The 27,267-nt window shown below is 37.6% G+C and overlaps 1 protein-coding gene across 1 annotated transcript in view; it reads left to right on the top strand.

Moving 5' to 3' along the window:
- Positions 1-3,903: 3,903 nt before the first annotated feature.
- The window catches only part of zgc:153039 (uncharacterized protein LOC767698 homolog), a 123,916-nt gene continuing 100,552 nt past the window's right edge, over positions 3,904-27,267 (top strand). Inside the window, exons 1-6 of the mRNA XM_061918833.1 lie at positions 3,904-4,447; positions 13,189-13,323; positions 13,950-14,087; positions 15,171-15,488; positions 18,770-18,877; positions 18,953-19,064. Of these exons, the coding sequence (XP_061774817.1) occupies positions 4,228-4,447; positions 13,189-13,323; positions 13,950-14,087; positions 15,171-15,488; positions 18,770-18,877; positions 18,953-19,064 (1,031 nt within the window). The 5' untranslated portion in view covers positions 3,904-4,227. The remainder of the gene's footprint in view (positions 4,448-13,188; positions 13,324-13,949; positions 14,088-15,170; positions 15,489-18,769; positions 18,878-18,952; positions 19,065-27,267) is intronic.

The following is a 27,267-nucleotide window of genomic DNA, read 5'->3' as shown; positions in this document are numbered from 1 at the left end:
CAAGTCAAATCAGCTCTGTTATTTTCAATTTTTTCGACTGTTTTCCGTACCTTGGAGACATCATGCCTCGTCGGTGTGTTGTCGGAGGGTGTAACAACACGATCAGGGACGGATTCAAGTTGACTTATGTGGAGTGTGCTAATCAGACATATCAATGGTCACGGCATGCTAATCGATGCTAACATGCTATTTAGGCTAGCTGTATATACATATTGCATCATTATGCCTCATTTGTAGCTATATTTGTATCCAGCCTTTCCCTCCACCCACATTTAATGCCAAACAAACACATACCAATCGACAGATTCACGCACAGCAGTGGTGAAAAGATGCGAAAGTCCCTCGTTTGTTCTGCACATTTTACCGACGACAGCTATGCTACGAGAGAGGCACAGAGATGGCAAGAATGTGTGGATATCCTGCGACACTCAAAGCAGATGCATTTCCAACGATGAAGTCAACGAAATCACAAAGGTGAGTTTTGTTGATGTTATTGATTTATGTGCTAATCAGACATATTTGGTCACGGTACGACTGCCAGCTAATCAATGCTAACATGCTTTTTAGGCTAGCTGTCATTATGCCTCATTTGTAGCTATATTTGCATCCAGCCTTTCCCTCCACCCACATTTAATGCCAAACAAACACATACCAATTGACGGATTTAAGTTGCTCCAGTGGTCAAAAGATGCAATCGTTGGTTAGAAGGCGATCGCCGAATTAGTCCTTTGTCTGTTATGATATGGCTGAATAGCTTCAGTTTCTTCTTCAATTTCGTTTTCGCTATCTACCTCCACACTCCAACCATCCGTTTCAATACATGCGTAATCTGTTGAATCGCTTAAGCCGCTGGAATCCGAGCTAATGTCGCTATATCTTTCTGTTCTATCTGCCATGATTGTTTGTATTGGCGTCACGCAGTGACATCACAGGAAAATGGACGAGTGGATCTACAGATAGTCAAAATCAGGCACTTTAAAGCCTTTTTTTGGGATATTCCATGATGGGTAAAATTTTGAAAAAAACTTTGAAAAAAAATAAGCCACTGGGAACTGATTTTTATTGGTTTTAACCCTTCTGAAATTGTGATAATGTTCCCCTATAATAACAAGACTTTACTGAACAGTGTCGTTATATCCTAGAACCCTAAATGAATAAATTACTTCACCGTACGTTTTATCACTTGCTCTTGAGAACTTTACTTGAGTAAGGATTTGGGATTCAGGACCGTTTATCAGACACTCAAACAGGTAAAATGTGCAACTATCATGGCACTGGCAGGCTGACAGCCAAGTACTGCAGGTCCCTCACAAATCACACACTGGAAAGCTCCGTACAAGGTAAACGACAAAAGATGCATCAATTATTGATTCCTGGGCCTCTGTAGCTTCTCACATGGGACCATTGGGCTAGGTAGCTCTAGGCAACCCTGCTCCGTCTCCCTTTTTCTATGTTTTTCCCCTCAATGTCTCATTGTGTCTTCATTGACGTCCTCCCAGCAGTCTGCCTTTGTTTCCGCGTCGATGAGCTGTGCGTCTCTTCAGTTCTTGGTTCTCTGCTTTACGGACTGCCTCCTCGATCCTCGACCTCCGCTTGGACATAGACCTTCTTTGCCCCTGCTATCGCCCACAGACTTTTTGCTTGCCTCACAATCTAGACCTGGACTAATCTGGAGATGACCAAAAAATGGTTATTTGATTTTCACATATACAATGAAAGTTTTAAAAAACACTAATTTTGTTATAGGAACTCTACAAATGTATTGAAAGTTGTGATACATTGTTGTTTTTTGTCCTTATTTTGTACTAGTGACATAATTATTCAATGATCATAACTCCTGCTCATTGAGAAATCCCCATAAACAACAACAACAACAGAAACATTATACAAATAAAGCAAAAGGCACAATCTGGTGCAAATCGGAAATTTTGACCCAAATTACACATTTATTTTTATCCATAATATTTTATTTTAGCCTTTTTACAAAATGTTTATGATATTGATTTTGGTATTAATTCATATTAAAAATGTTTTCAGGAAATGGGAAACCACAGGCGTCCCAAATACTGTGTTTTGATTGTTTAGAACAGGGGTCGGGAACCTTTTTGGCTGAGAGTTATACAAGCCAAATATAAAGTATTTCCGTGTGAGCCATATGATATTTTTTTTAAGACTGAATACAACTAAATGCATGCATTTTTAAGTAAGACCAAAATTTTCAGAGTATAATAAGTCTATTATTCTTTTTAATAACATTGTTATTCTGAAGCTAACCAACAATAAATAAAATACTTCTTACCATTAATGCGACTTCTTGAACAGGTGCGGTAAAAACTGGATGGATGGATTAAAATGCATGAGAATGTTTTATATTTTGAACGTTATTTTTTTACACTGTGATTACCAGCGGAATTATTCATTACTTACCGCGGTGGTTTTCAAATGGGGGTAAGCGTACTCCTGGGGGTACTTGAAGGTATGCCAAGGGGTATAGGAGATTTTCTTTTTAAATATTCTAAAAATAGCAACAAATTAAAAAATAAATATATTTATTGAATAACACTTCAACAAAATATGAATGTAAGTTTATAAACTGTAAAAAGATATGCAACAATGCAATATTCAGTGTTGACAGCTAGATTTTTTGTGGACATGTTCCATAAATATTGATGTTAAAGATTTCTTTTTTTGTGAAGAAATGTTCATGAATCCAGATGGATCTCTATTACAATCACTAAAGAGGGCACTATAAGTTGATGATTTATTCTTTGTGTAGAAATCTGTATTTATAATTGAATCACTTGTTTGTTTTTCAACAAGTTTCTAGTTATTTTTATACCTTTTTTTTCTAAATAGTTCAAGAAAGACCACTACAAATGAGCAACTTTTTGCACTCATTATACGATTGAATAAATCAGAAACTGATGACATAGTGCTGTATTTTACTTCTTTATCTCTTTTTTTCAACCAAAAATGCTTTGCTCTGATTAGGGGGTACTTGAATTAAAAAAATGTTCACAGGGGGTACATCACTGAAAAAAGGTTGAGAACCACTGACTTACCGTGTTAAGCAATGTCAGCTAAGATTTATCTGAGAGCCCGGTGCAGTCATCAAAAGAGCCACATCTGGCCGTAGGTTCCCTACCCCTGGTATAGAACGAAACATGTCCATCCATCCATCCATTTCCTACCGCTTATTCCCTTTGGGGTCGCGGGGGGCGCTGGTGTATATCTCAGCTACAATCGGGCGGAAGGGGGGTTACACCCTGGACAAGTCGCCACCTCTTCGCAGGGCCAACACAGATAGACAAACAACAGTCACACTCACATTCACACACTAGGGCCAATTTAGTGTTGCCAAACATGATTATACAAATAGAGCAAAAGGCACAATCTGAAATTTCGATCCAAATTACCAATTTATTTTTATTCATGCTGTTTTATTTTAGCCTTTTTTTTACAAAATGTTTATGGTGTACCATAAACATTTTGTAAAAAAAATATTTAATTCGAATATAAAATGTCTTTAGGATAAGGCATCCCAGATACTGTGTTTTGATTGGTTAGAACGAAACATGTGATCGCGAGAAAATGGTTCGAACCACTCTTGCCATTGACGACACAAGGATTTTAAACTCTAGTAAAGTATCACAAAATACAACAACTGCACCCGGAAATTGTCGTTTTATCCCAAAAATAATTGTTAGTGTTAGTCCAGTACTAACACTGGTATTGAAACTAAATTATAACGTTAGGTAAACGTACAAAACAAAAGTTATTTGCCATATATCATTAAAGTAAAAATATTACGCCGGGGTTTATTTTATTATGGGTCTTATTTTGAAAACCCTAATCCGGAAATACGTGCCAATAGCGTGGTTTTGATGGTTTGTGCATCACATGACACTTTTGCGGAGAAATAAAGCAGAACTGAAGTATTTACGGACTTGGATCTGACTTTTAAAGAATTTGTAAAGCTCGCTGAAATTTGTTAGAGTTAACTATTAAGACCAAGTTTTTTTAAATTTATTTATTCGCCAAAAAATCCCCCCGCCCGGCGTCCCTATGTTGTCAAGTAGGAAGCGTACTTTTGAGCCACAAGTGACCAGAACATGTCACTGATTAACTTAAGTGATGATCGTTTTACAGGCGTGTTATCTGCAAAATTATTCAATGGCATATTGAGAAGAAAAATAGGTGTTATTGTTTAATAAGAACGAAATCAGGATGTCAGAGCGGACTCCGCTCCTCCACTACCGTCTGTTGACCAGCGTCAATGAATCCGAACGGCGGGCTCCTTCAGCCGGCCTGGCCCGGGAGAAGACGCCGGCCGGTCCCCGGCCCCGGTTCTCCTACTCGAAGCAACCGAAGAAACTGTCCACCTTCTTCGGTGTGGTCGTCCCCACTTTGCTGTCGATGTTCAGCGTGATTGTATTTCTGAGAATAGGTAAGTCTATTGTTTTTGTTGAACTTCATGATTAATACTCTTCATAAAATTAGGGGTACCAAAGTGCGGCCCTGGGGCCATTCCTGGCTCACAGCTCTATTTTATTGGTAAGTAATTAGGCCAATAATGTAAGTATAAAGAGTACAGAAAAATAGGTGATTATTACATTTCGACAAAAGTGTAAATGTATACATTTTATAACAGAAAGTAAACATATATTAACAGTAAACTAGCAAGTAAATTAATAATACTGTAGTTTTGATAAATGCAAATGGCAAATAGGTTATACTTTTATAGCACTTTTCTACCTTCAAGGTACTCAAAGTGCTTGACACTATTTCCACATTCACACACACATTCACACACTGAGGGCGGGAGCTGCCATGCAAGGCCCTAACCATGACCCATCAGGAGCAAGGGTGAAGTGTCCTTGCTCAAGTACAGAACGGACGTGACTAGGTTGATAGAAGCTGGGGATCAAACCAGGAACCCTCAGGTTGCTGGCACGGCCACTCTCCCAACTTCTCCACGCCGTCCCCGTGGGTTATGAGAATACATGTTACGTACAAGGGGAGTAGACGGCACAGACCACAAGGGAGTCGTATATAGCTCTATGATTTATATGTATATATATATATATATATATATATATATATATATATATATATATGTGTATATGTATATATATATATATATATATATATATATATATATATATATATATATATATATATATATATATATATATATATATATATATATATATATATATATAAAGGGTGTGGGAAAAAATTGATTCGAATTTAAATCGTAATTCTCATTTTTAAAAAATAGATTTTTTTAATTTTCATTTTTATTTTCAGCCAACACAGCAATACACAGCAAGACCATATCAATGCAATCCAATTCCAAAACCAAACCTGACCCAGCAACACTCAGAACTGCAATAAACAGAGCAATTGAGGACACACAAACACGACACAGAACAAACCAAAAGTAGTGAAACAAAAATGAATATCGTCAACAACAGTATCAATAATAGTTATAATTTCAGCATAGCAGTGATGAAAAATCCCTCATGGACATTATCATTAGACGTTTATAAAAATTCAAAAAAATGAACGATAGTGTCACAGTGGCTTACACTTGCATCGCGTCTCATAAGCTTGACAACACACTGTGTCCAATGTTTTCACAAAGATAAAATAAGTCATATTTTTGGTTCGTTTAATAGTTAAAACAAATTTACATTGTTGCAATCAGTTGATAAAACATTGTCCTTTACAATTATAAAAGCTTTTTTTTTTTTAATCTACTACTCTGCTAACATGTCAGCAGACTGGGGTAGATCCTGCTGACATCCTACGTATTGAATGAATACAGAATCGTTTTGAATCGGAAAAATATCGTTTTTTAATCGAAAATCGCGCTGAATCAAAAAATCCATTTATAATCGAATCGCGACCCCAAGAATCGATATTAAATCGAATCGTGGGACACCCAAAGATTCACAGCCCTAATAATAATTATTTATGTATGACAAAGAATAGCCCTGCGATGAGATGGCGACTTGTCCAGGGTGTACACCGCCTTCCGCCTGATTGTAGCTTAGATAGGCACCAGCGCCCCCGCGATCCCAAAGGGAATAAGCGGTAGAAAATGGATGGATGGATGGACAAATAATAATTTTAATTAACAAGGATATGGAGTGTGACTAAATCCAAGAGTGGGTATGGTGCGCAACTATGTGTGAATTAACTGTTGTGTGTTACCGGGAGTGTTGAGTGAGATGCGGATGTCCCGGAGGGGAAAGTCAGGCTCGAATGTCCGTGTGACACGCAGGTAGTCGGGGTTATAGCGAGGCGTCAACATGTCCGTGTCCGGGCGGGAGGTCGAGGTCAGAGACCCTAAGGGGTAACACAGGGGAGACGAGACGCACAGCTCGTCACGTGGAACGAAGGGCAGACTGCAGGAAGGACTACAAGGAAGACACGAGACCAATCAAACACGAAGGTGGAGAACACACAGAAAGAGCAAGGTTGCATAGCGCTAGATGATTACTTACGGTACTCGAACAGATGACTACGTTCTGGCGCGGAATAGCAGGTTGTGCAGGCTTATTAAGGCGGTCCTCTGATCATCAGCAGGTGTGCTGATTGCTGGTGATTGATTCACACATGCTTGGCGCGCTCCTGGAGGTGCGCTCATGAGAGCGCACAGATGAGTGAGCATTGGCATGCGCTTGGGCCGTGACAATACAACTGGAAATTACACTTTAGATGTTACTACATTCGACAGCAGCTAAATTGGGAGCGTTTGTAACCTATTTTAAAAGGGTTCTATTATCATTTATATACCAAAATATATATGGGAATCCAGTACATATTTTTTTGCAAGAGGCTGCAGTACACAACAAGATATACCGGTAGATTATAGGCCATATCACCCATCCCTAAAGAAGACCGAATTGTGGGAACAATTTCATCCATCCATCCATCCATTTCCTACCGCTTATTCCCTTCAGGGTCGATGGGGGCACTGTAGCCTATCTCAGCTACAATGGGGCGGAAGGCGGTGTACACCCTGGACAAGTCGCTACCTCATCACAGGACCAACACAGATAGACAACATTCACATTCACACACTAGGGCCAATTTAGTGTTTCCAATCAACCTAACCCCAGGTGCACCCTGAGAGAACCCACGCAGTCACGGGGAGAACATGCAATTAGATTATTAAAAATAATATAAATCCACTTATTTCCTTTCCAGACACCCAAAAATATGAACTCAAAAACTTAACGGATTTTCGGGACTATTACCCGCTACTTTTTTTCCTAGGCTCTGTATCCTGCGGCTTATAAAATGGTGCAGCTAACTACTGTAGTGCAGTTTTCTTTGCTAACAGTCGTAATGTTTTGTTTTCAACAAATATTTTTCAGAAAACACCAATAGATAGTGAAAATGTGTGTTATTGTTTGTGCTATGGCGCTACCTATTGGATGAGTTTGCTCACTGCATATGCTGCAAGTTGAACGTCTACAGTATTTCCTTTTGTTTAGTGGTTTAAACCGGGAACACAAGTGCTGTTCCTTCCACTAGTCATCCATAGCGTTTTTAAGTGTATGGTCTCGTCGATAATCACTCCCAGCAACGTTTGTAAGTTTTATAATACAACTAAAACGATTCAAAATTCCTGGTACTAAACTGTCACTTATTTGATAATAGAGTTTTCATGCAAATTTGTACATGCTATCATAATGCAATCAAGCTAGCGTCGTTAGCATTAGCTAATATGCTAATATTTTTACGAGTGGTTCTGTTAGTATTATTAACTTATAATGGTGTTCTTTTTGTATTGTGTCAGTTTCACGAATTTCTCAGGAAATTCAACAAAACATCACCGTGGAGTTATTGAGTCTGTTTAGCTCAGTGGTTCTCAACCTTTTTTCAGATGATGTACCCCCTGTGAACATGTTTTTAATTCAAGTACCCCCTAATCAGAGCAAGGCATTTTTGGTTGAAAAAAAGAGATAAAGAAGTAAAATACAGCACTATGTCATCAGTTTCTGATTTATTTAATTGTTTAACAGTGCAAAATTGTGCTTATATGTAGTGGTCTTTCTTGAATTATTTGGAAAAAAGATATAAAAATAACTAAAAACTTGTTGAAAAATAAACAAGTGATTCACTTATAAATAAAGATTTGTACACATAGAAGTACAGTAATCATCAACTTAAAGTGCCCTCTTTGGGGATTGCAATAGAGATCCATCTGGATTCATGAACTTAATTCTAAACATTTCTTCACAAAAAATAAATCTTTAACATCAATATTTATGGAATATGTCCACAAAAAATCTAGCTGTAAACACTGAATATTGCATTGTTGCATTTCTTTTCAAAGTTTATGAACTTACTCTCATATTTTGTCAAAGTATTATTCAATAAATATATTTATAAAGGATTTTTGAATTGTTGCTATTTTTAGAATATTTAAAAAAAAATCTCACATACCCCTTGGCATACCTTCAAGTACCCCCAGGGGTACGCATACCCACATTTGAGAACCACTGGTTTAGCTGATTGGTAGAGCTGGCTCCCGCAGCCAGGGGGTCTATGACGATGACTTCTGTTGTGATAGCTGTTTTACTGCCGGGTTACAAGGCACCGTTAGGAAACAATTAAGGTATGTAAATAAACATGTATAATATTTTTCTGTGTAAATAACTTATTTCACAACGTATATATCTGTGGCATATTAAGTTAAAGGTAAAGTACCCATGATTGTGACACACACACACTAGGTGTGGTGAAATTATTCTTTGCATTTGACCCATCACCCTTGATCACTCCCTGGGAAGTGAGGGGAGCAACGAGCGGCAGCGGTGGCCACGCCCGGGAATAATTTTTGGGTGATTTAACCCACAATTCCATCCCTTGATGCTGAGTGCCAAGCAGGGAGATAATGGGTCCAATTTTTATAGTATTTGGTATGACTCGGCCGGGGTTTGAACTCACGACCTACCGATCTCATAGTCCGGTGCGCTTAGTATATGGAAAATATTTTTTAGTTAAAAGATTTAGTCGGTGCGGCTCATATCCTGGTGCGCTCTCTAGTCTGGAAAATACAACGCTTTATTGGGATAAATTATAGTTTTACCTGCTAAAAACATTGAAAAATACATGAAAATGATGAATGAAATGGATAAATAAACATTTAACATCACTCTTACCTTAATTGAGGCCTCTTGTTGGCAAAGACATTGATGAGCAAAGCGGCAGGAGTGGTGGCGGGGATACCCACGCTTTATGGGTTATTTTTTTAATTTGATAGCGTTCCTCACTTTCCTTATCTTCTTTGCGCTTGGGAGTTTTTGTTTAGGCACTCGATTTCACACAATGATACAAAGATGAATGGAATACTTTGTCACGTACAAACCGAGATAATTAAAAATGGTGGAAGCGTTTTTGCGAAAATTTCTGCAAAAACCTGTCATATAAAAAGAAAGCCGTAGATAAGCAAAGAAAGGCTACCTTTGTAGGTCATTTAAGTACATTGAATTTCCATTAATCTCTTTACTTAGTTGCTTCTCTTCATGTTTTTCTTTATAAGTAATATGCCAGTCACACATACATTGAATTTCCATTAATCTCTTTACTTAGTTGCTTCTCTTCATGTTTTTCTTTGTAAGTAATATGCCAGTCACATATACATAGAGAAAGAGGATCTGCTCCCTTTGATTTCATAGTCACTGTACACCTGTACTTCCTGTTATGATCGGGGTTAATGTGTGTGTGTGTGTGCGTGTGTGTGTGCGTGTGTGTGTTTGTGTATGTATAAGACATCTACCAAATCTGCTGCAACATGGGTTACTTCATGTTTTCACTTAATATATATGATCAAGTTTTCAAAGTACTTATATACTTATGTCAATGTAGTGAGTGAAGTGAAGTGAAGTGAATTATATTTATATAGTAAGGAATTGTTTTACTACTTGAAATACTAGTATGAAGATGGAAACAATTCTAAATGACTCGCACTTGAAAGTTGAACATGATTGCTGTAAAAGTCAAAGAAAAGGACTACGACAACCATCACAAAAGGTGTGTGTGTTGAGCTTGTAGGTCAGTATTCTAGTACTACCACCATGGTATTTTCTACCCCCATTGCAAGTCTCGTGAAATGTCAGCTGCTGTGTGGCGTGCACACTAGAGTCTGTGTACTACTTAAGAATATTCCTGAACAGGAATTAACAATGGCCTCATTGTTGTTGGAAAACCATTGTTACACATGTCAATCTATAATGTAGTGTATGGATCCATTTCACACTGGATTTCCCCCACGTCTCGGTTCTAGATAAATGTCACAGACGCGGATATTAACTCCAGGTAGCTCCAGCTTTGGAGAAAGACAGAGACAAACATTTAACATTCAGCATATACAATGTTTCCCAAAGGACCGCAATCTATTTGTGGTGGTAGGTTGCAGGAGGCAAGATTATGTCATCGTCTTCAGGGCTGTATGCTGAGCTTTTTGACTTGGAGCATAGGGGCCATTAAATGAAAAAATTAAGCAGCACAGAAAAAAATTAGGAGCAATATGAACTGTTCTAAATTACACAATTTTGTTATCAATGCCTAAACAAAATACATAGTTAAACAAATGTGCACTCATACATATAAATACAGGGCTATCATCATTAAGGCCTAATGTAACACTCAATTTAACATCCCTGTCCCACAGCTTTTTGTAGTTAAGTCATACTACTGTACGGCATGGCGTACACACATGTAAAAGAAACCTAAAAGACCTGTTAGCACAATGTGGAGGAATCTAAACATCATTTCCCCCCGTCACCCTTCAATCAAGCAGCGGTGTGGAAGGGTGAGGGGAGAAATACACGTACACATACAGTCACAGAACATGGCTGACATCACATCACATGCTATTACCCTATTTTCCAGACTATAGAGCGTTCCAGTCTATGCTGCACCCACTAATTTTTTACAAGGAAAATGTATTTTTCCATATATTAGCCACAGCGGACTATAAGCCACAGAAATATACTTGGTGAATTAAGTTATTTATCAATCAATCAATCAATCAATGATTATTTGTACAGCCCTAAATCACTAGTGTCTCAAAGGGCTGCACAAACCACAACAACATCCTCGATAAAGCCCACATAAGGGCAAGGAAAACTCACACCCAGTGGGACTCACACCCAGTGGGACGTCGGTGACAATGATGACTATGAGAAACCTTGGAGAGGACCGCATATGGGGGCAACCCCCACCTCTAGGGGAACCGAAAGCAATGGATGTCGAGCGCGTCCAACATGATACTGTGAAAGTTCAATCCATTTACACAGAAATATTTTGTAAATATTTATTTACATAACTTAATTGTTACCAAATGGTGTCTGTTACACAGAAGTAAAATGGCTGATCAAACAAAACAAAAGTCGTCGTCATGGACCCCCTAGCTGCGGAAGCTAGCTCGCAATCAGCTAAACACACTCAATCGCTGCACGGTGACGTTTTGGTTAATTTAATGAGGATTTTTGTGAAACTGAAACATTACAAAAAGAAGGCCACTGTAAGTTAGTAATACTAACACAGCCACTCGTAAACATATTAGCTAACGCTAACGACGCTAACTTTATTACATTATGATAGCACATACAAATATGCATGAAAACAAACATCACACGTGGGATGGTTTGCCTACATGATGACTTCACAAGTCTCGTCCGAGCATAGTGCTAACCAGGGATTTGATTAATTTGATTAAATCAGTGACTCAGCAAAGTCCATGACGAAGAGTCTGTTGAACAACATAATGTGTTTGCCTTGTTTTCATTCTCCTATTCACACCTAAATGTTAAACAATCGTATGTAAAACTGATTGTCAAAGGTCTCCGCATTCGCTTAGTCCTCCTTCAATACCAGGTCATAAGTTACATCACAAGTTCATCCCATTTGTAATCGCAAGCATGCTATATTCTATACGAGACCTGGGCAATTATTTTGACTCGGGGGGCCACGTTGAGAGAAAAAATTATGTATATATAAAAAGATATATATATATACATAAATGATATATATAAAATACATATGTATGTATATATATATACATAAATGATATATATAAAATACATATGTATGTATGTATGTATATATATATATATATATATATATATATATATATATATATATATATATATACATATATAGATATATACACAAACACACGCATATATATATCTATAAATATAGATATATAATACAAACCCTGTTTCCATATGAGTTGGGAAATTGTGTTAGATGTAAATATAAACGGAATACAATGATTTTCAAATTAATTTCAACCAATATTCAGTTCAATATGATACAAAGACAACATATTTGATGTTCAAACTGATAAACATTTTTTTTGTTGTTGCAAATAATCATTTACTTTAGAATTTAATGCCAGCAACACGTGACAAAGAAGTTGGGAAACGTGGCAATAAACACTGATAAAGTTGAGGAATGCTCATCAAACACTTATTTGGAACATCCCACAGGTGTGCAGGCTAATTGGGAACAGGTGGGTGCCATGATTGGGTATAAAAACAGCTTCCCAAAAAATGCTCAGTCTTTCACATGAAAGGATGGGGCGAGGTACACCCCTTTGTCCACAACTGCGTGGGCAAACAGTTAAAGAACAACGTTTCTCAAAGTGCAATTGCAAGAAATTTAGGGATTTCAACATCTACATTCCATTATATCATCAAAAGGTTAAGAGAATCTGGACAAATCACTCGTGACCGTGACCTTCGATCCCTCAGTCGGCACTGTATCAAAAACCGACATCAATCTCTAAAGGATATCACCACATGGGCTCAGGAACACTTCAAAGGAGAACAGGCCCTACAGCAGCAGCTGCTGCTTGTTGAGAAGAGCGATAGGTGCTTGTTAGTCTACTAAAAGTCTCCAATGAGTTCATAAAAATGCTGTATATTTGTTGCTTGTTAGTCTACTAAAAGTCTCCAATGAGTTCATAAAAATGCTGTATATTTGTTGCTCATCACTTGTGGAAAAATAGTATCTAGAGGGTCCTGAATACTCACTATATACTATATAGTGACAAAGTCGCTAAGTTGGCATCATTGATCCCTCCTGCTGTGTCTTCTTATTCTCTGACAGACCTGAGACCCCAATTATAAAATTGTGCATGCTATGCTTTGTCTACAGGTTTCTTGGTTGGCCAATCTGGACTGTATCAGGCAATTGCCATGTTCATTGTGGCCTACTTCATAATCTGCATGACTGTGCTGTCGGTGTGTGCCATCTCCACTAATGGCGCCCTGGATGCTGGGGGGGCCTACTGTATCCACCTACAGATTTATGCTGTTATGTGACACATGCACTTGACTGTCTGTCCTCTACCGATGTTAGTGTTTTTTTGTTATATTTTATCTTCTATCTTTAGATATTAGTGAGCAATATGTAGTAATTATTACTATTTCTTTGTTTTTCATTACGCTTTACTTCTGTTACTGTATGTAAAAACCTGCACTCCAACGATGTAAAAGTCTATCCTATCCTATCCTATCCTATCCTATCCTATCCTATCCTATCCTATATTAGTAAAAAGGAATTAATGTCCTGAGAAAATATTAAAACCAAAAATAACCAAAGCAAAAGTTGCTTAGGTGGTATATCATATTTCCATTATATTGCATATATCTGTACCCCTTAGTCAAAGTTATCAATATGTAAAAGTTATCTTACAGTGCTTGTCAGCTTTTGATTGTGTCTGTTTTTAGGTTAGGCATACAATATTACAGATTTATGTTCATTGACAATGTTAGGAAGAGCCATATCTGGTAAATGATGGTCGACTTACTCTTGACTAGACAGCAGAAGAGACCTCTGACTTTGTCTCTGTCAATAAGCAAGTTTTGAATTTGATTTTACATTTTCTCAAGCAGCCCTTCCTTAATATTGCTCAGACATGATCAGCAGAGCGTTGGGTCCAGAATTTGGAGGCAGTATTGGAATCATGTTTTTCTTGGCTAATGTGTGTGCCTGTGCCTTTTATGTGCTGGGTTTGGTCGAAGCCATTGTTGCCACATTTGGTGTGCCAGAGGGTAAGTTTTGCCATAATTGGTCTAGTTCTGTCATCAAAGGTTGGAAAATGTCAGCATTTCTCATTTAAATGTTAGATACAAGAATACACAATCAACCGGTAAATAAATTACAGATATAAAATTGTAAGAAGAGTATATGGGCACCATTAAAATGCAAAAAAAAAAACAAGACAAGAAATAGAAAGTTTTCTGTAAGACTTTAACAGACTTCTCATCAGCTGTCAAAAGTTTATGACAAAGAATGTCTGATATTGGCTTTTTTTAACCAATTGCTGCTGTGGTTGGATTATGGGACAAAAAAGTGAAGTGGTGGACCCCAAAAAATGTACCTAGGCTAAACCAGAGGTTCCGACAGGCTTGTCCTTGAAGTCATCTGGCCATAGTCTGTACAGTGTTTCCTGGGTCTTTTATCTGGACAAACAACTGTGTAATTGCACCGATGATGAGTGTCATACACCGCCAATGTATGACACTTTACAACCAGAAGCTCCATCTTTAGGCCCTACTCAGATGTCGTCTTATTGGGCTGCAATCATTATCAGTATGAGCCCTAATTTGGGTTGAGCTGAGCATCAGCCTGTCTTCACAGAAAAACCCATTCGATCTACCAGCAATTTTTTGGGGGAGTCTCACTCACCCTTGACCAATATCTTCGTAATATTTTACGAAATGTAACACTATGGTCTTTCTTTTGTCCAACTTGGTCTGCAATGGCACATTGTAAGAGGCCTTGATTGTGCCATCAGACAAAACAATGACAGCCTTTAAATTTAAATCCAGTATTGAATAAATTGCAGACTCTCCATTGTTAGTCTCCTGCTTCTGTTTTTTCTACTTTGCATTTTGATGGTCTTACAATCTTGTTAGAATCAATTAGTACAAAAAAATGCATATTTGTCAGTTTGTGCCCCATTTTTAAGATTTTCGTCAGGAATATAATCGTGTCATCATTCAGCGTTCACAAACTCTTAATACAATATTTGCTGAACAATGATAGTCATCTTAGGTGATTATAATATTAACAGTAAGTATAACGATGAGTCAAAGTTCAATTACGACGTTTCTCATGTGATCTTTCCTTAGATGGGTCACTGGCAACATCTTCACACCAAGTCCTGCCATCAGGCTACTGGTGGTCTCTTCTTTACGCCACAGCTATCGCCCTGCTCTGTTTGCTTGTGTGCCTGGTCGGTGCTCACATCTATGCCAAGGCCACCTTCCTTATCTTCCTGGTGGTCATCTTTGTCCTCGGCACCATATTCATCAGCTTCTTTGCAGTACATCCTCGCACCATCATCCTACCTGTTTCTGCCACATCCGACCTAGTGGTAAATGGAACTGGCCCGACTACGGCAAACTTTACTGGCTTCAAGTTGGACACCCTGCTGGGGAACCTGTGGGGTAAGACAAACTGAAATAGAATGTGTTACTGCAAAGGAGTACGTTGTAATGTATGTACGTATGTACGTTTGTCGACAACAATTTTCATCCTAATTTATCAGCACTGTTCTCTTTTTTTAGCATTGCGCCAAATTACGTCATGCAGAGATAATTTTGTAACATATCTTTTGACCAATTTCCATGCAGGACAGGTTCTGATAAATATGTATAACTTGAATTTAATTGAATAGCCCACACTCGGTGAAAGCAGGGGAGTGGTTTGTGAGTGTTAAATAAGATGTGTGTGTGTGTTTGTATGTATGTATGTATGTGTGTGTGTGTGTGTGTGTGTGTGTGTGTGTGTGTGTATGTGTGTGTGTGTGTATGTGTGTGTGTGTGTGTGTGTGTGTAATGTTCGCCAGGGATACGCTATGTTACTGTTGTGTTGTAGCTTGTTAAAAAAAAAAAAGTAGTTGCTCTGCAAGGCAAAACTGTTGTCTTTTACTGTCCAGTCCAAGTCCATTCAAGTCAATGCCACTTTGCAGTTGAGCAGCCGCTACGTATCCTGAGTAGGAGGACTGACTTAATTTGCTTCTGCTCCTCTGGAAGGACAGAATAAACAGTTTGTGTTCGCTTTACTACAACCCCCTCAGCGCGGGATTATGCGTGGATTCGCAAGATCCCGTAAAAGTCAGCGCTATTTTGTTGCGCGGCGGAGCAACAACAAAAGGACGGTGGGGATTGCAGAATGGCAGATGGCTGCGCAATTCCGTAGAAGCAACGTTCTAATGCTGTTACGCATCCAGTGGAAATCTGGAGTGAACCGGCCTGTGTCTAGATGGCCACTTGAAACGGGCAACTAAACTACAAAGCTAAAGGTAGCAAAAACAATCCATACACCCACAACACATTTCATCTGGTTGTGTTGTTGTGAATGACATCATCGATGTAAGATCAATGTACAAACAGCACAGCAGTCGCTTGAGAGGCTTTCTCTCACCTTTCTTTTTCTTTTTTTTTTTAAAACAGCCTCAAATCGTCATCAAGCTCAAAACAGCAGGACACTTTCCCCATTCACAATAACAGCGATGTGTTTAACATCCGCTCAGACTGCGCTAACAAAATAAACTTTTTAAAAAGTACCGTACTTAAAGCACTTATTGATACATTTTGACAATTATTATGCTTTGACTGAAAATACAATTCAAGATTGTCCAAAGATGTATTGCAACAATAAATGAGGATTTTTGCATTTAAATAATGAACATTTTATTAATTGGACAAGTAGCACACGCTGTATGGTAAATTCTAAAAAGTACAAATTGGAATTCAATGAAATTTAAACGGAAAAACTGATCTTTATTGTTCCTTTGTAATGCTTTTGTTATTTTATTTGATGTTTTTTACTATTATTTTGCTTGTTGTCGTTTATTCATTTGTTATTTAAAGCTGTTGTTCTTTTAAATTATATTTTAAGTTGAGGTCTGGTGGTACAATAAATACCCATGTTTTCAAATTAATGAATAATTGTGTTATTAATCATGATTTAAATATCAATCAAACATAATCTTGATTATTATTTTTGCCATAATAATTCAGCCCTTTTACCACAATATAAGCCTGTAAAGAAGAGTCAGTCGCTATTACCTGAGAGCAACATCACCCTCTATCTATACACCCAAGCTTAAGTTCTCCCTGAACCCACAAAGGAGCAATTGAAGGTCTGGCTTCCAAGAGTGGTGCTGTAGTTTAAAAGGTCCAAATGTTTTTAGGAGCCGTGAATACTGTCAGGAAATCAAAAGCTACGGCTGCAGTAGAGCAGGCAGAGTCACAGCTACGCTATTGATTCCTTGTCGGAACTAAACCCAAGCGTTCAATATGACAGGGCAAAGGTGAAGGAAAGGCAGCGCTTGTCCAGAACGAGGAGAGTTCCAGCAGAGAAGTGGGGATTAAACAGCATGGCACCTGGACAAAATGGTAAAGACAAAGTAGCATAGAAAGATTTTGTGACATGATCTCTATCAGGTAGAGCCACACCACGTAACGTTCTTGTTCCATACAGTCTACAATGTCCTATGCAACCTTTCCAACCTTCATAGCTGGGACTTGGAGCACACTCAGGCATGCTCACTTTGCCAGAGCAAAGGCAGCTTAGGGCATATCTTTAGTTGCTGCCCAAAAGCTCTTGGCTCTTGATACAGACAGCATAACAAGGTGCTGAAGACCATTACAGAGAGCATGTTCAGTGCCATGGCCACTTACATCCAGACCAGTGAAGCACAATATCAGCTTCATCAAAGCAGGAGAGGCGCGTAGAAAAACGTCATGCTATATCAGGGCTCATCAACACTGCGGGATTGGCAGCTGCTTGCGAATGTGAGCAAGCAACTCAAGCGACCTCAACACATCGTGAAAACCACTGTCAGACCTAATATTGTCTTGGTCTCTGAGAAGACAAAAGCTGCCGTCATGCTGGAGTTTACTGTGCTCTTTGAGGATCAAATGGAAGACGCAAATGAATGTAAGAGGGAGATGTATGTGGCCCGGGTTAATGACTGCAACAAGCAAAAATGGAAGAATAGAAGGTGGTTACCTGTAAAAAGAGGGTGCAGATGTTTTGTATGGCAGTCTCTGTACAACGCCTACACTTCAGACTGCATCACAGGCGAGAAGAGGAGAAGAGCCATTTGAACAGCATGGAGACCGCAGGGAAAGCCTCCAGGTGGCTCAAGAGATGAGATCTGTGGGAGGCTGCCCAGGCAGAAGCCAAGGCTTCATTAATTTTAGCTAGATTACCTGGGTGGATGTATGATCTATAATCTGTAAAATTCAAAAACAATATCTTCTACATGTATGTGTATGTAGGGTCACAAGATTTATGTTTCTAGCAGATGTCACCCAAACCAGGTATTTTGCTGAAATGTAAATGTGCCAAATCATATTTCACACTTTCAATTGCTCAAATTCTTGTGGAATTAACGAAATCTCCTCTAAGCGTGTTTAAAAGCTGTGACTGCTTTATTTTTTGTGTCGTGTTGTCTACTACGAATGTGAATGGTCATATTACAAAGGTAAAAATTATATTCAGTGTTGCGTATATCATTTAAATATTGTTGTGTACTGATTCATCATTTGTTGCCATAAATTCAGAGTATACAACAAGGTTCCTTTTCTTTCACTAATAGCTGCATCTCAGTTGACTGTTGCACCGTGAACATTTTGTGCAAATTGAAACTGTAAAATGTTAGCTCAAATTATTGAAGCTTCGAGCACAACTGATCTGTCATTGTCTCTGCACATAGCTGACTACACTGTGGATTACACAACTGGAAATTTGATGACCTTTGCCACTGTGTTTGCTGTGATGTTTAATGGCTGTACTGGCATCATGGCGGGATCCAACATGTCAGGTATTTGGGAAGCATGTGCATGAGTTTGTAAAAACTCATATTGTGCGTACTAACTGACCTGTTGACCCGTACTAGGCGATCTAAAAAATCCAAGTTACTCCATTCCACGTGGCACCATCACTGCTGTCATCTTCACCTTCATCATCTACAACCTGCTCAGCGTCCTTGTTGCCTGCTCTTGTGACCGGTCAGTAATGTCCAAACATGTCTTTATTTTCATGTGCTTCTGGCAAATGAATTGTGTGTTATCAAGTTTGGCTTTCACCTGCACGAGTAGTAATCTAATTGTAGCTAATTTTGTTTTCATCAGATAAAGTAAATGACTTTTTGACTATGCAATAATGCAGTGCATTAGGTCTCATTTTATGCTCCATCATTGATACTGTTATGAGCTAGTGCATGGCTGCGTGCACCCTGTCGTGAATGAATGCAAATGCACCTGTATCTCCGATCCAGGTAAGGGTGGGTACCGATTTCAGTACTTTCATTAGCAAATATATAGGCGTTGTAAAGTCTAACAGGTTAATTTTACCCTACTGATGATGTGTTTTTGCAATAGCAATCTTGCAGACTAAACACCAGCCCAAGGAAACAGTCACTTAGGCAGCAGTCAGAGCAGACTCAGCTAAACTCCCTCTAATTAATGTTGCAATTTTCAACACCAACGAAGCAAGTATGCTGTGTAGAAAATGCTCAAACGTATAGTAAAGCTCAATTTCTCCTAGCTTGATGCTTATTTACAGTGGATTTTCCACAGACTGGGTACTATCAGCATTGGCGATTTACCGTGGCAATTTCAACACCTTCAAATTTGGTAATGAAAACTACAGCTAAGACGAATGTTACAATCAAGCTGCCTGTGTTGCCACAACGTTGACAGTTTTGTACATGGCTGCTAATCACATTTGAATGATTATTAACAACACTGTTGGTTTCGAACCAACTGTAGTTTTACAGCATTTATGGGTAGCCAGCGAGAAGGTATGGTTTTGAGGTGACGGATGTAAACATAGGTCACAACACCGGAAGTATATTACTCGAGGGAGCTTGGCTATAGGATAGAGTTGCCAAATGGGAAACTTTTTCTGTTGTTCTTTGCATGTTATATAATCTTGCATCACATTTGTAATGATATTATTGTTAGTAAATTATCTACTAAAAAAACTTGGGACATGTTAGTGTAAAAAAGACAGCGAAAAGCTGAGAATAAATATAAAGGGCTTGCGTGGCAGCACTTTGTTCTGATAGAAATGTTTCTCTTTTTTTTGTCAGTTTTCCTCTTTTTTTTCTCCAAAGGTGATCACATGCCTGAAATGTCTGTGACAATAGCTGTGTCAATAACCAAATAATGATCACAAGAATGGTATTCAAAGTCTGTTTATAATATTACTGGTATTAGTAAATGGTACTATTTCAATTAAAAATATTTAAAATGCTCCAGGACAGGGGGGTCTCAAGTGAGTCCTCAATTTATTTTACCACAATGTTGTGTAAATAAGTTTGTAGTTTTGTAGTTCGCTTCCCTCTCCATACATCTTTTCTCTCCCTTGTATTTTTCCTGTTCCTGTTACTTGGTGCCAGAGTTTGGTATCGATTAGCAAGTGTTGCTTAGGTACTAAACGGACATTACAGGGCTATTAAACAGGGCGGGAGATCAATGCTGCCATCATTTACACTGCAGCACTATCCGTCTGCAATACTTCACCATTGGAAATATACCTTGTTTCTAAACAGGCCCTCTCTACCCTCCTAAGTAAATTAAATTACATTTTGGTTTGTTTAAATGACATCCCAAAGCAATTTACATTATACAGTAAATCCTCTGGAAACACTGTGTTTTCTGTTTTTTTACTTAGGGCTATAATGTCAATATTCTAAACAGGGCCTAAACCATCTCATGACACCACATCAAAAACACACTGGGTCTGTCACATGACCTGAGTCGGTATATAAGAGCTTGTTTACAGTAGGGTGTTAACTTAAAGGTGCTGTTTGCAACTTCCTCACAGTAACATTTTTCTAAGTAAAAGATATAACAAGAACACCACCCGGCTAGCTTTTCCTACCATTAGTGGTTTATCAGAACACATTTGTTCGACAATTGTCTATATTTTTCACAATTACAAATTTTATGTAATGAAACAATTTTGCCGGCCCACATAAAATGAATGGTGTTTACGGCGGAAACAGGGAGCGCTTGCACACATAAAAAACAGTCCAAGAGAAGCAACGAACAAATTGCAGTCATGTTAGCTATCAAAATTTATATTATTAGCTAACAACACCTAAAGCTAATGCTTGTGCATGTGTTACATATGTACATAATGTGAGAATGAAATATTTTTAAGTGTTCTTCCTAAATCCATAGCCATGTTTAAAGCAGCTAGTATTTTACCATGTGAACTCTTTGGTTTTCATCTTATGTCTGCTCGTAAACACTTTGTTTTACCTTGAAGGCGCCGAAGTGTCTACACAGGCGAATAACATATTCCCTTTCTGTGGAGAAGGCCTTATCTGTTTTGAACAACAGCTGCATTTCTGTCTGGCCGAGAGGGGCTGTTTTCGCTCTATAAGCTCACTTCAGACCTCTCATGGGGATGCTATGGTTGCGTTGTAAGGGCTGGTTTCCTAACCTGACTCTCGCCAGATCCTTGTAGTTTGCTGAGCTCCACGAGGATCTGGGCTGGGAGGCCTTGCAAACTCCTTCCAGATAGCAAAAAATAATGAACCAATCAGGATCCCTGGCTGGGGTTTCATAGATGTGTCGTGTGCTGACATCGAATCTGCTATTGCAACTGTTTTGTCGAATCTATAGAATATTAATTCTTTAAAACATGAACAGAGAACGGTTTTGAAGGCCTATATTGGTGGCAAAGATGTTTTGGCTCTTCCTCCGGCCGGGTTTGAATTTCCTAGCGTCGCTCTCATCAGCGTCACGGGTTGATTTCGATGTGAGTGGTTGAAATAGCACGTCATTCAAGATAACGGACAAGGGGTTTATCCAATCACATACAATGATTTTTTTTTTTACAATTCCCCACTTTCTGGTAATGAACCAATCAGCATCGCCGGGCGGGAAAAATGGGGAAAAAAGCAAACTATTCCCTGCTACCCAAGAATGTACAACAATTATTGTAAAAAAAATAGGACACATTTTACATTAGAGGACAATGTAACTTAAAACATTTGTATGCACATACAGTGCATACAAAGTGTATCATTATGGGGTATTGTGTGTAGAATTTTGAGGACACAAATCGATTTATTCCATTTGGAAATAAGGCTTTAACATAACAAAATGTGGAAAAAGTTAAGCGCTGTGAATATTTTCCGCATGCACTGTACACCAGTTAATACATTTAGTATTACAGTATGTGGAATTAAGTTACGGAATGGATTAGTAAACAATGTACTAATATAATCAGCTTTAAGAATCTATTCAAACTCAAAGTGTTTACAAAGTACATAGAAGAATAAATCTGATGAACATCTTAAACATTAGGTTGATTGGCAACAGTAAATTGGCCCTAGTGTGTGAATGTGAGTGTGAATGTTGTCTGTCTATCTGTGTTGGCCATGTGATGAGGAGGCGACTTGTCCAGGGTGTACCCCGCCTTTCGCCCGATTGTAGCTGAGATAGGTACCAACGCCCCACGTGACCCCAAAGGGAATAAGCGGTAGAAAATGGATGGATGGGATCTTAAACCTTACTGAAAAATGAGACAAAATTATTCATCATTATGTGAATTATAAATTACTTACTTATTTATTCATGATAACTTTATTTGTTGTTCATATATGTATTCAATTAAATGATGATTTACTTATTCGTCTATTTATTTATTTACTTACTCCATTATTTATTCACAACATTGGCTGGTGACCAGTCTAGCGTATACCCCACCTCTCGCCCAAAGTCATCTGGGATAGGCTTTAGTTTACCAGTGATCCCAACGGGGAGAAGTCGTAAAGAAAATAGATGGATAGATTTAAAAAATATGCATGTGTTCACTGTGAACTGTATTTATTAATATCTACAGTATGCTTACCAGTTGTTAAGATACAGTATTTTGTGCTGTACTGTCTGATGTTCAGCCCTTGCCTGCTTTGCGTTCTCATAGCGTCACTCCACTCTAGAAATGTGCTAGGTTGATGATAAAGTTGAGAAGACAAACAAATGTGGAGCATAAAATCATTTTTCATATACCGTATCCTGTCATTTTTTTCAGTTAACTTGCTATGTTTTTGAAGCTTTTTAGTATTTTAATTCAATTAGATCTGAACTCGCTTGAACAGATAATGAGTACTGTCCCTGCTGAAGTGAATCATTTCAATCCATTAATAATTTCACAGAAACACTTTTACTGCGAGAGACTTTCATTTTGTGTTTGGTTTATCTAAGTGTGCAATATTTTTCGTCTTGTGATGTTTGGCTTTTCCACAGTAATGCTGTTTGGAAAGGAGAACAAATATTAGTTCTTCTACATTTAAGGTTTAACTTGACTCGGCAGATTGCTTCATCTTACTTCGGGTGTAAGTCATGATTGCAAAATCCTGTGCATTTGATACATTTATGCGTGTATTGAATGGCACTTCTTTCCACACAATGAACTATTTTTTACTGTGATTAAAAAAAAAAGACATACTGACAAAGTGACATACTGTATAACTGAAGAATGTGTTCATTGAGTAAAAGGCACTCTCAGGGGAATGGTGGGCAAATAGTGACAATATTTTCTTAATTTTCTACTGTAATATCTAATATCTTAAGAGTCTCTCACAAAATTGTCATTGTCTAACTTAATCTTTTGAATACACAAAAGCACCGTATAAATTACAATTCAATCCCTCTAACCATTTTCTACCGCTTGTCCCTCTCGGGGTCACAGGTGGAAGGCAGGGTTTCACCCTGGACAAGTCGCCACCTCATCGCAAAGCCAACACAGATAGAAAGACAGCATTTACGTTTACATTCACACACCAGGGCCAATTTTTGTCTGCAAGACTTTGTGGTAACTGTGGCGATTTCAATTCATTATTATAGGATCCCACAATGACAATGCATTGTACTTAGGATGAAAAAACAACAAAGGAAGATTATAACTGAAGAGGTTTAACAATCACACAGTATCTTTGTGTACGTAAAAAACATTTTCAGAACTTTAAATTCAATTAAGGAAGATGTGAACAAAAACAAAATTGTTGTGCATATGTACATACATATATATACACGTGTGTGTGTATACAAACCCCGTTTCAAATTGAGTTGGGAAATTGTGTTAGATGTAGATATAAACGGAATACAATGATTTGGAAATCCTTTTCAACCCATATTCAATTGAATGCACTACAAAAACAAGATATTTGATGTTCAAACTCATAAACTTTATTTTTTTTTGTGCAAATAATAATTAACTTAGAATTTCGTGGCTGCAATATGTGCCAAAGTAGTTAGGAAAGGGCATGTTCACCATTGTGTTACATCACCTTTTGTTTTAAACAACACTCAATAAACGTTTGGGAACTGAGGAAACTATTTGTTGAAGCTTTGAAAGTGGAATTCTTTCCCATTCTTGTTTTATGTAGAGCTTCAGTCGTTCAACAGTCCGGGATCTCCGCTGTCATATTTTACGCTTCATAATGCACCACACATTTTCGATGGGAGACAGGTCTGGACTGCAGGCGGGCCAGGAAAGTACCCGCACTCTTTTTTTACGAAGCCACACTGTTGTAACACGTGTTGAATGTGGCTTGGTATTGTCTTGCTGAAATAAGCAGGGGCGTCCATGAAAAATACGGCGCTTAGATGGCAGCATATGTTGTTCCAAAACCTGTATGTACTTTTCAGCATTAATGGTGCCTTCACAGATGTGTAAGTTACCCATGCCTTGGGCACCAATGCACTCCTATACCAGATGCTGGCTTTTCAACTTTTCTCGTCGATAACAGTTTGGATGGTTCGCTTCCCCTTTGGTCCGGATGACACGATGTCGAATATTTCCAAAAACAATTTCAAATGCGGACTCCTCAGACCACAGAACACTTTTCCACTTTGCATCAGTCCATCTTAGATGATCTCGGGACCAGAGAAGCCGGCGACGTTTCTGGATGTTGTTGATGAGTGGCTTTTGCTTTGCATAGTAGAGCTTTAACTTGCACTTACAGATGTAGTGACATACTGTATTTAGTGACAGTGGTTTTCTGAAGTGTTCCTGAGCCCATGTGTTGATATCCTTTAGAGATAGATGTCGGTTTTTGATACAGTGCGTCTGAGGGATCGAAGGTCAGGGTCATTCAATGTTGGTTTCCGGCCAATGCCGCTTATGTGGAGTGATTTCTCCAGATTTTCTGAACCTTTTGATGATATTATGGACCATAGATTTTGAAATCCCTAAATTTCTTGCAATTGCACTTTGAGAAACGTTGTTCTTAAACTGTTTGACTATTTGCTCACGCAGTTGTGGACAAAGGGGTGTACCTCGCCCCATCCTTTCTTGTGAAAGACTGAGCATTTTTTGGGAAGCTGTTTTTATACCCAATCATGGCACCCACCTGTTCCCAATTAGCCTGCACACCTGTGAGATGTTCCAAATAAGTGTTTGTTGAGCATTCCTCAACTTTTTCAGAGCGCTCATCAGAGCGCACAGATGAGTGAGCATTGGCATGCGCCCGGGCCGTGACAATACAACTGGGAATTACTCATGTTATATGTTTCTTCATTCGACAGCAGCTAAATTAGGAGTGTTTGTAACTTATTTTAAAATGTTTTTATTATCATATCTCCGGAGCGCACCAAGCGCATGTCAGTTCGGCGGCAGCAAGCAGCTGCAATCAATCTCCAGCAATCAGTGCACCTGCTGCTGATCAGAGGACCGCCTTCAACTTTTTTATATATGTATACATGTATGTATATTTATATATGTATATATGTATGTATATATATATATATATATATATATATATATATATATATGTATATATATATATTTATATATATATATATATATGTATATATATATATATATATATGTATGTATATTTATATATGTATATATACATATATGTATGTATGTATGTATGTGTGTGTGTATATATATATATATATATATATATATATATAAATATATAGGTGTGTATATGTAATGTGTGTATATATATATGTATATATATATACATATATATGTATGTATATTTATATATGTATATATACATATATGTGTATATATATATATATATATATATATATATGTATGAAGGTGTGGGAAAAATTACAAGACTACTTCGTCTCTACAGAACTGTTTCATGAGGGGTTCCCTCAATCATCAGGAAAAAAAAAAATGGAGCTGTTTATATATATATATATATATATATATATATATATATATATATATATATGTAGGTGTGGGAAAAATTACAAGACTACTTCGTCTCTACAGAACTGTTTCATGAGGGGTTCCCTCAATCATCAGGAAAAAAAAATAATAAAAAATCTCCTGATGATTGAGGGAACCCCTCATGAAACAGTTCTGTAGAGACAAAGTAGTCTTGTAATTTTTCCCACACCTACATATTGCGCTCTACCACGGTATCGAGCACTATTCTCTGGATAATCCAATCAAGACATATATATATAGATATGTATTTATAATGCAAATGTATGTATATGTATATATATACGTGTTAATACATATGTATATATGTATATGTATATATATATATATATATGTATATATATACATATATATGTATGTATATTTATATATGTATATATACATTATATATATATATATATGTAGGTGTGGGAAAAATTACAAGACTACTTCGTCTCTACAGAACTGTTTCATGAGGGGTTCCCTCAATCATCAGGAAAAAAAAAAATAAAAAAAATCTCCTGATGATTGAGAGAACCCCTCATGAAACAGTTCTGTAGAGACGAAGTAGTCTTGTAATTTTTCCCACACCTACATATTGCGCTCTACCACGGTATCGAGCACTATTCTCTGGATAATCCAATCAAGACATATATATATATATATATAGATATGTATGTATAATGCAAATGTATGTATATGTATATATATACATGTGTTTATATATATATGTATATATATGTATATGTATATGTATATATATATATATATATATATATATATATATATATCTACATGTGTTTATATATATGTATATGTATGTGTGTATATTAGTAAATGAATAAAAGTTCACATACTCTTGTAAAGAACATAATGTCATGGCTGTCTTGAGTATCCAATAATTTCTACAACTTTTAATTTTTCATGAGAGTAATTGGCGCACATACTTGTTGGTCACGAAAAACATTCATAAAGTTTGGTTCTTTTAGGAATTTATTATGGGTCTACTGAAATTGTGTC

This window comes from Nerophis ophidion, linkage group LG13 (genome assembly GCF_033978795.1).
Source record: "Nerophis ophidion isolate RoL-2023_Sa linkage group LG13, RoL_Noph_v1.0, whole genome shotgun sequence".
Classification (NCBI taxonomy): Eukaryota; Metazoa; Chordata; class Actinopteri; order Syngnathiformes; family Syngnathidae; genus Nerophis; species Nerophis ophidion.
The sequence above is the reverse complement of the archived record's forward strand: the minus strand, read 5'-3'. Positions and strand labels throughout refer to the sequence as shown.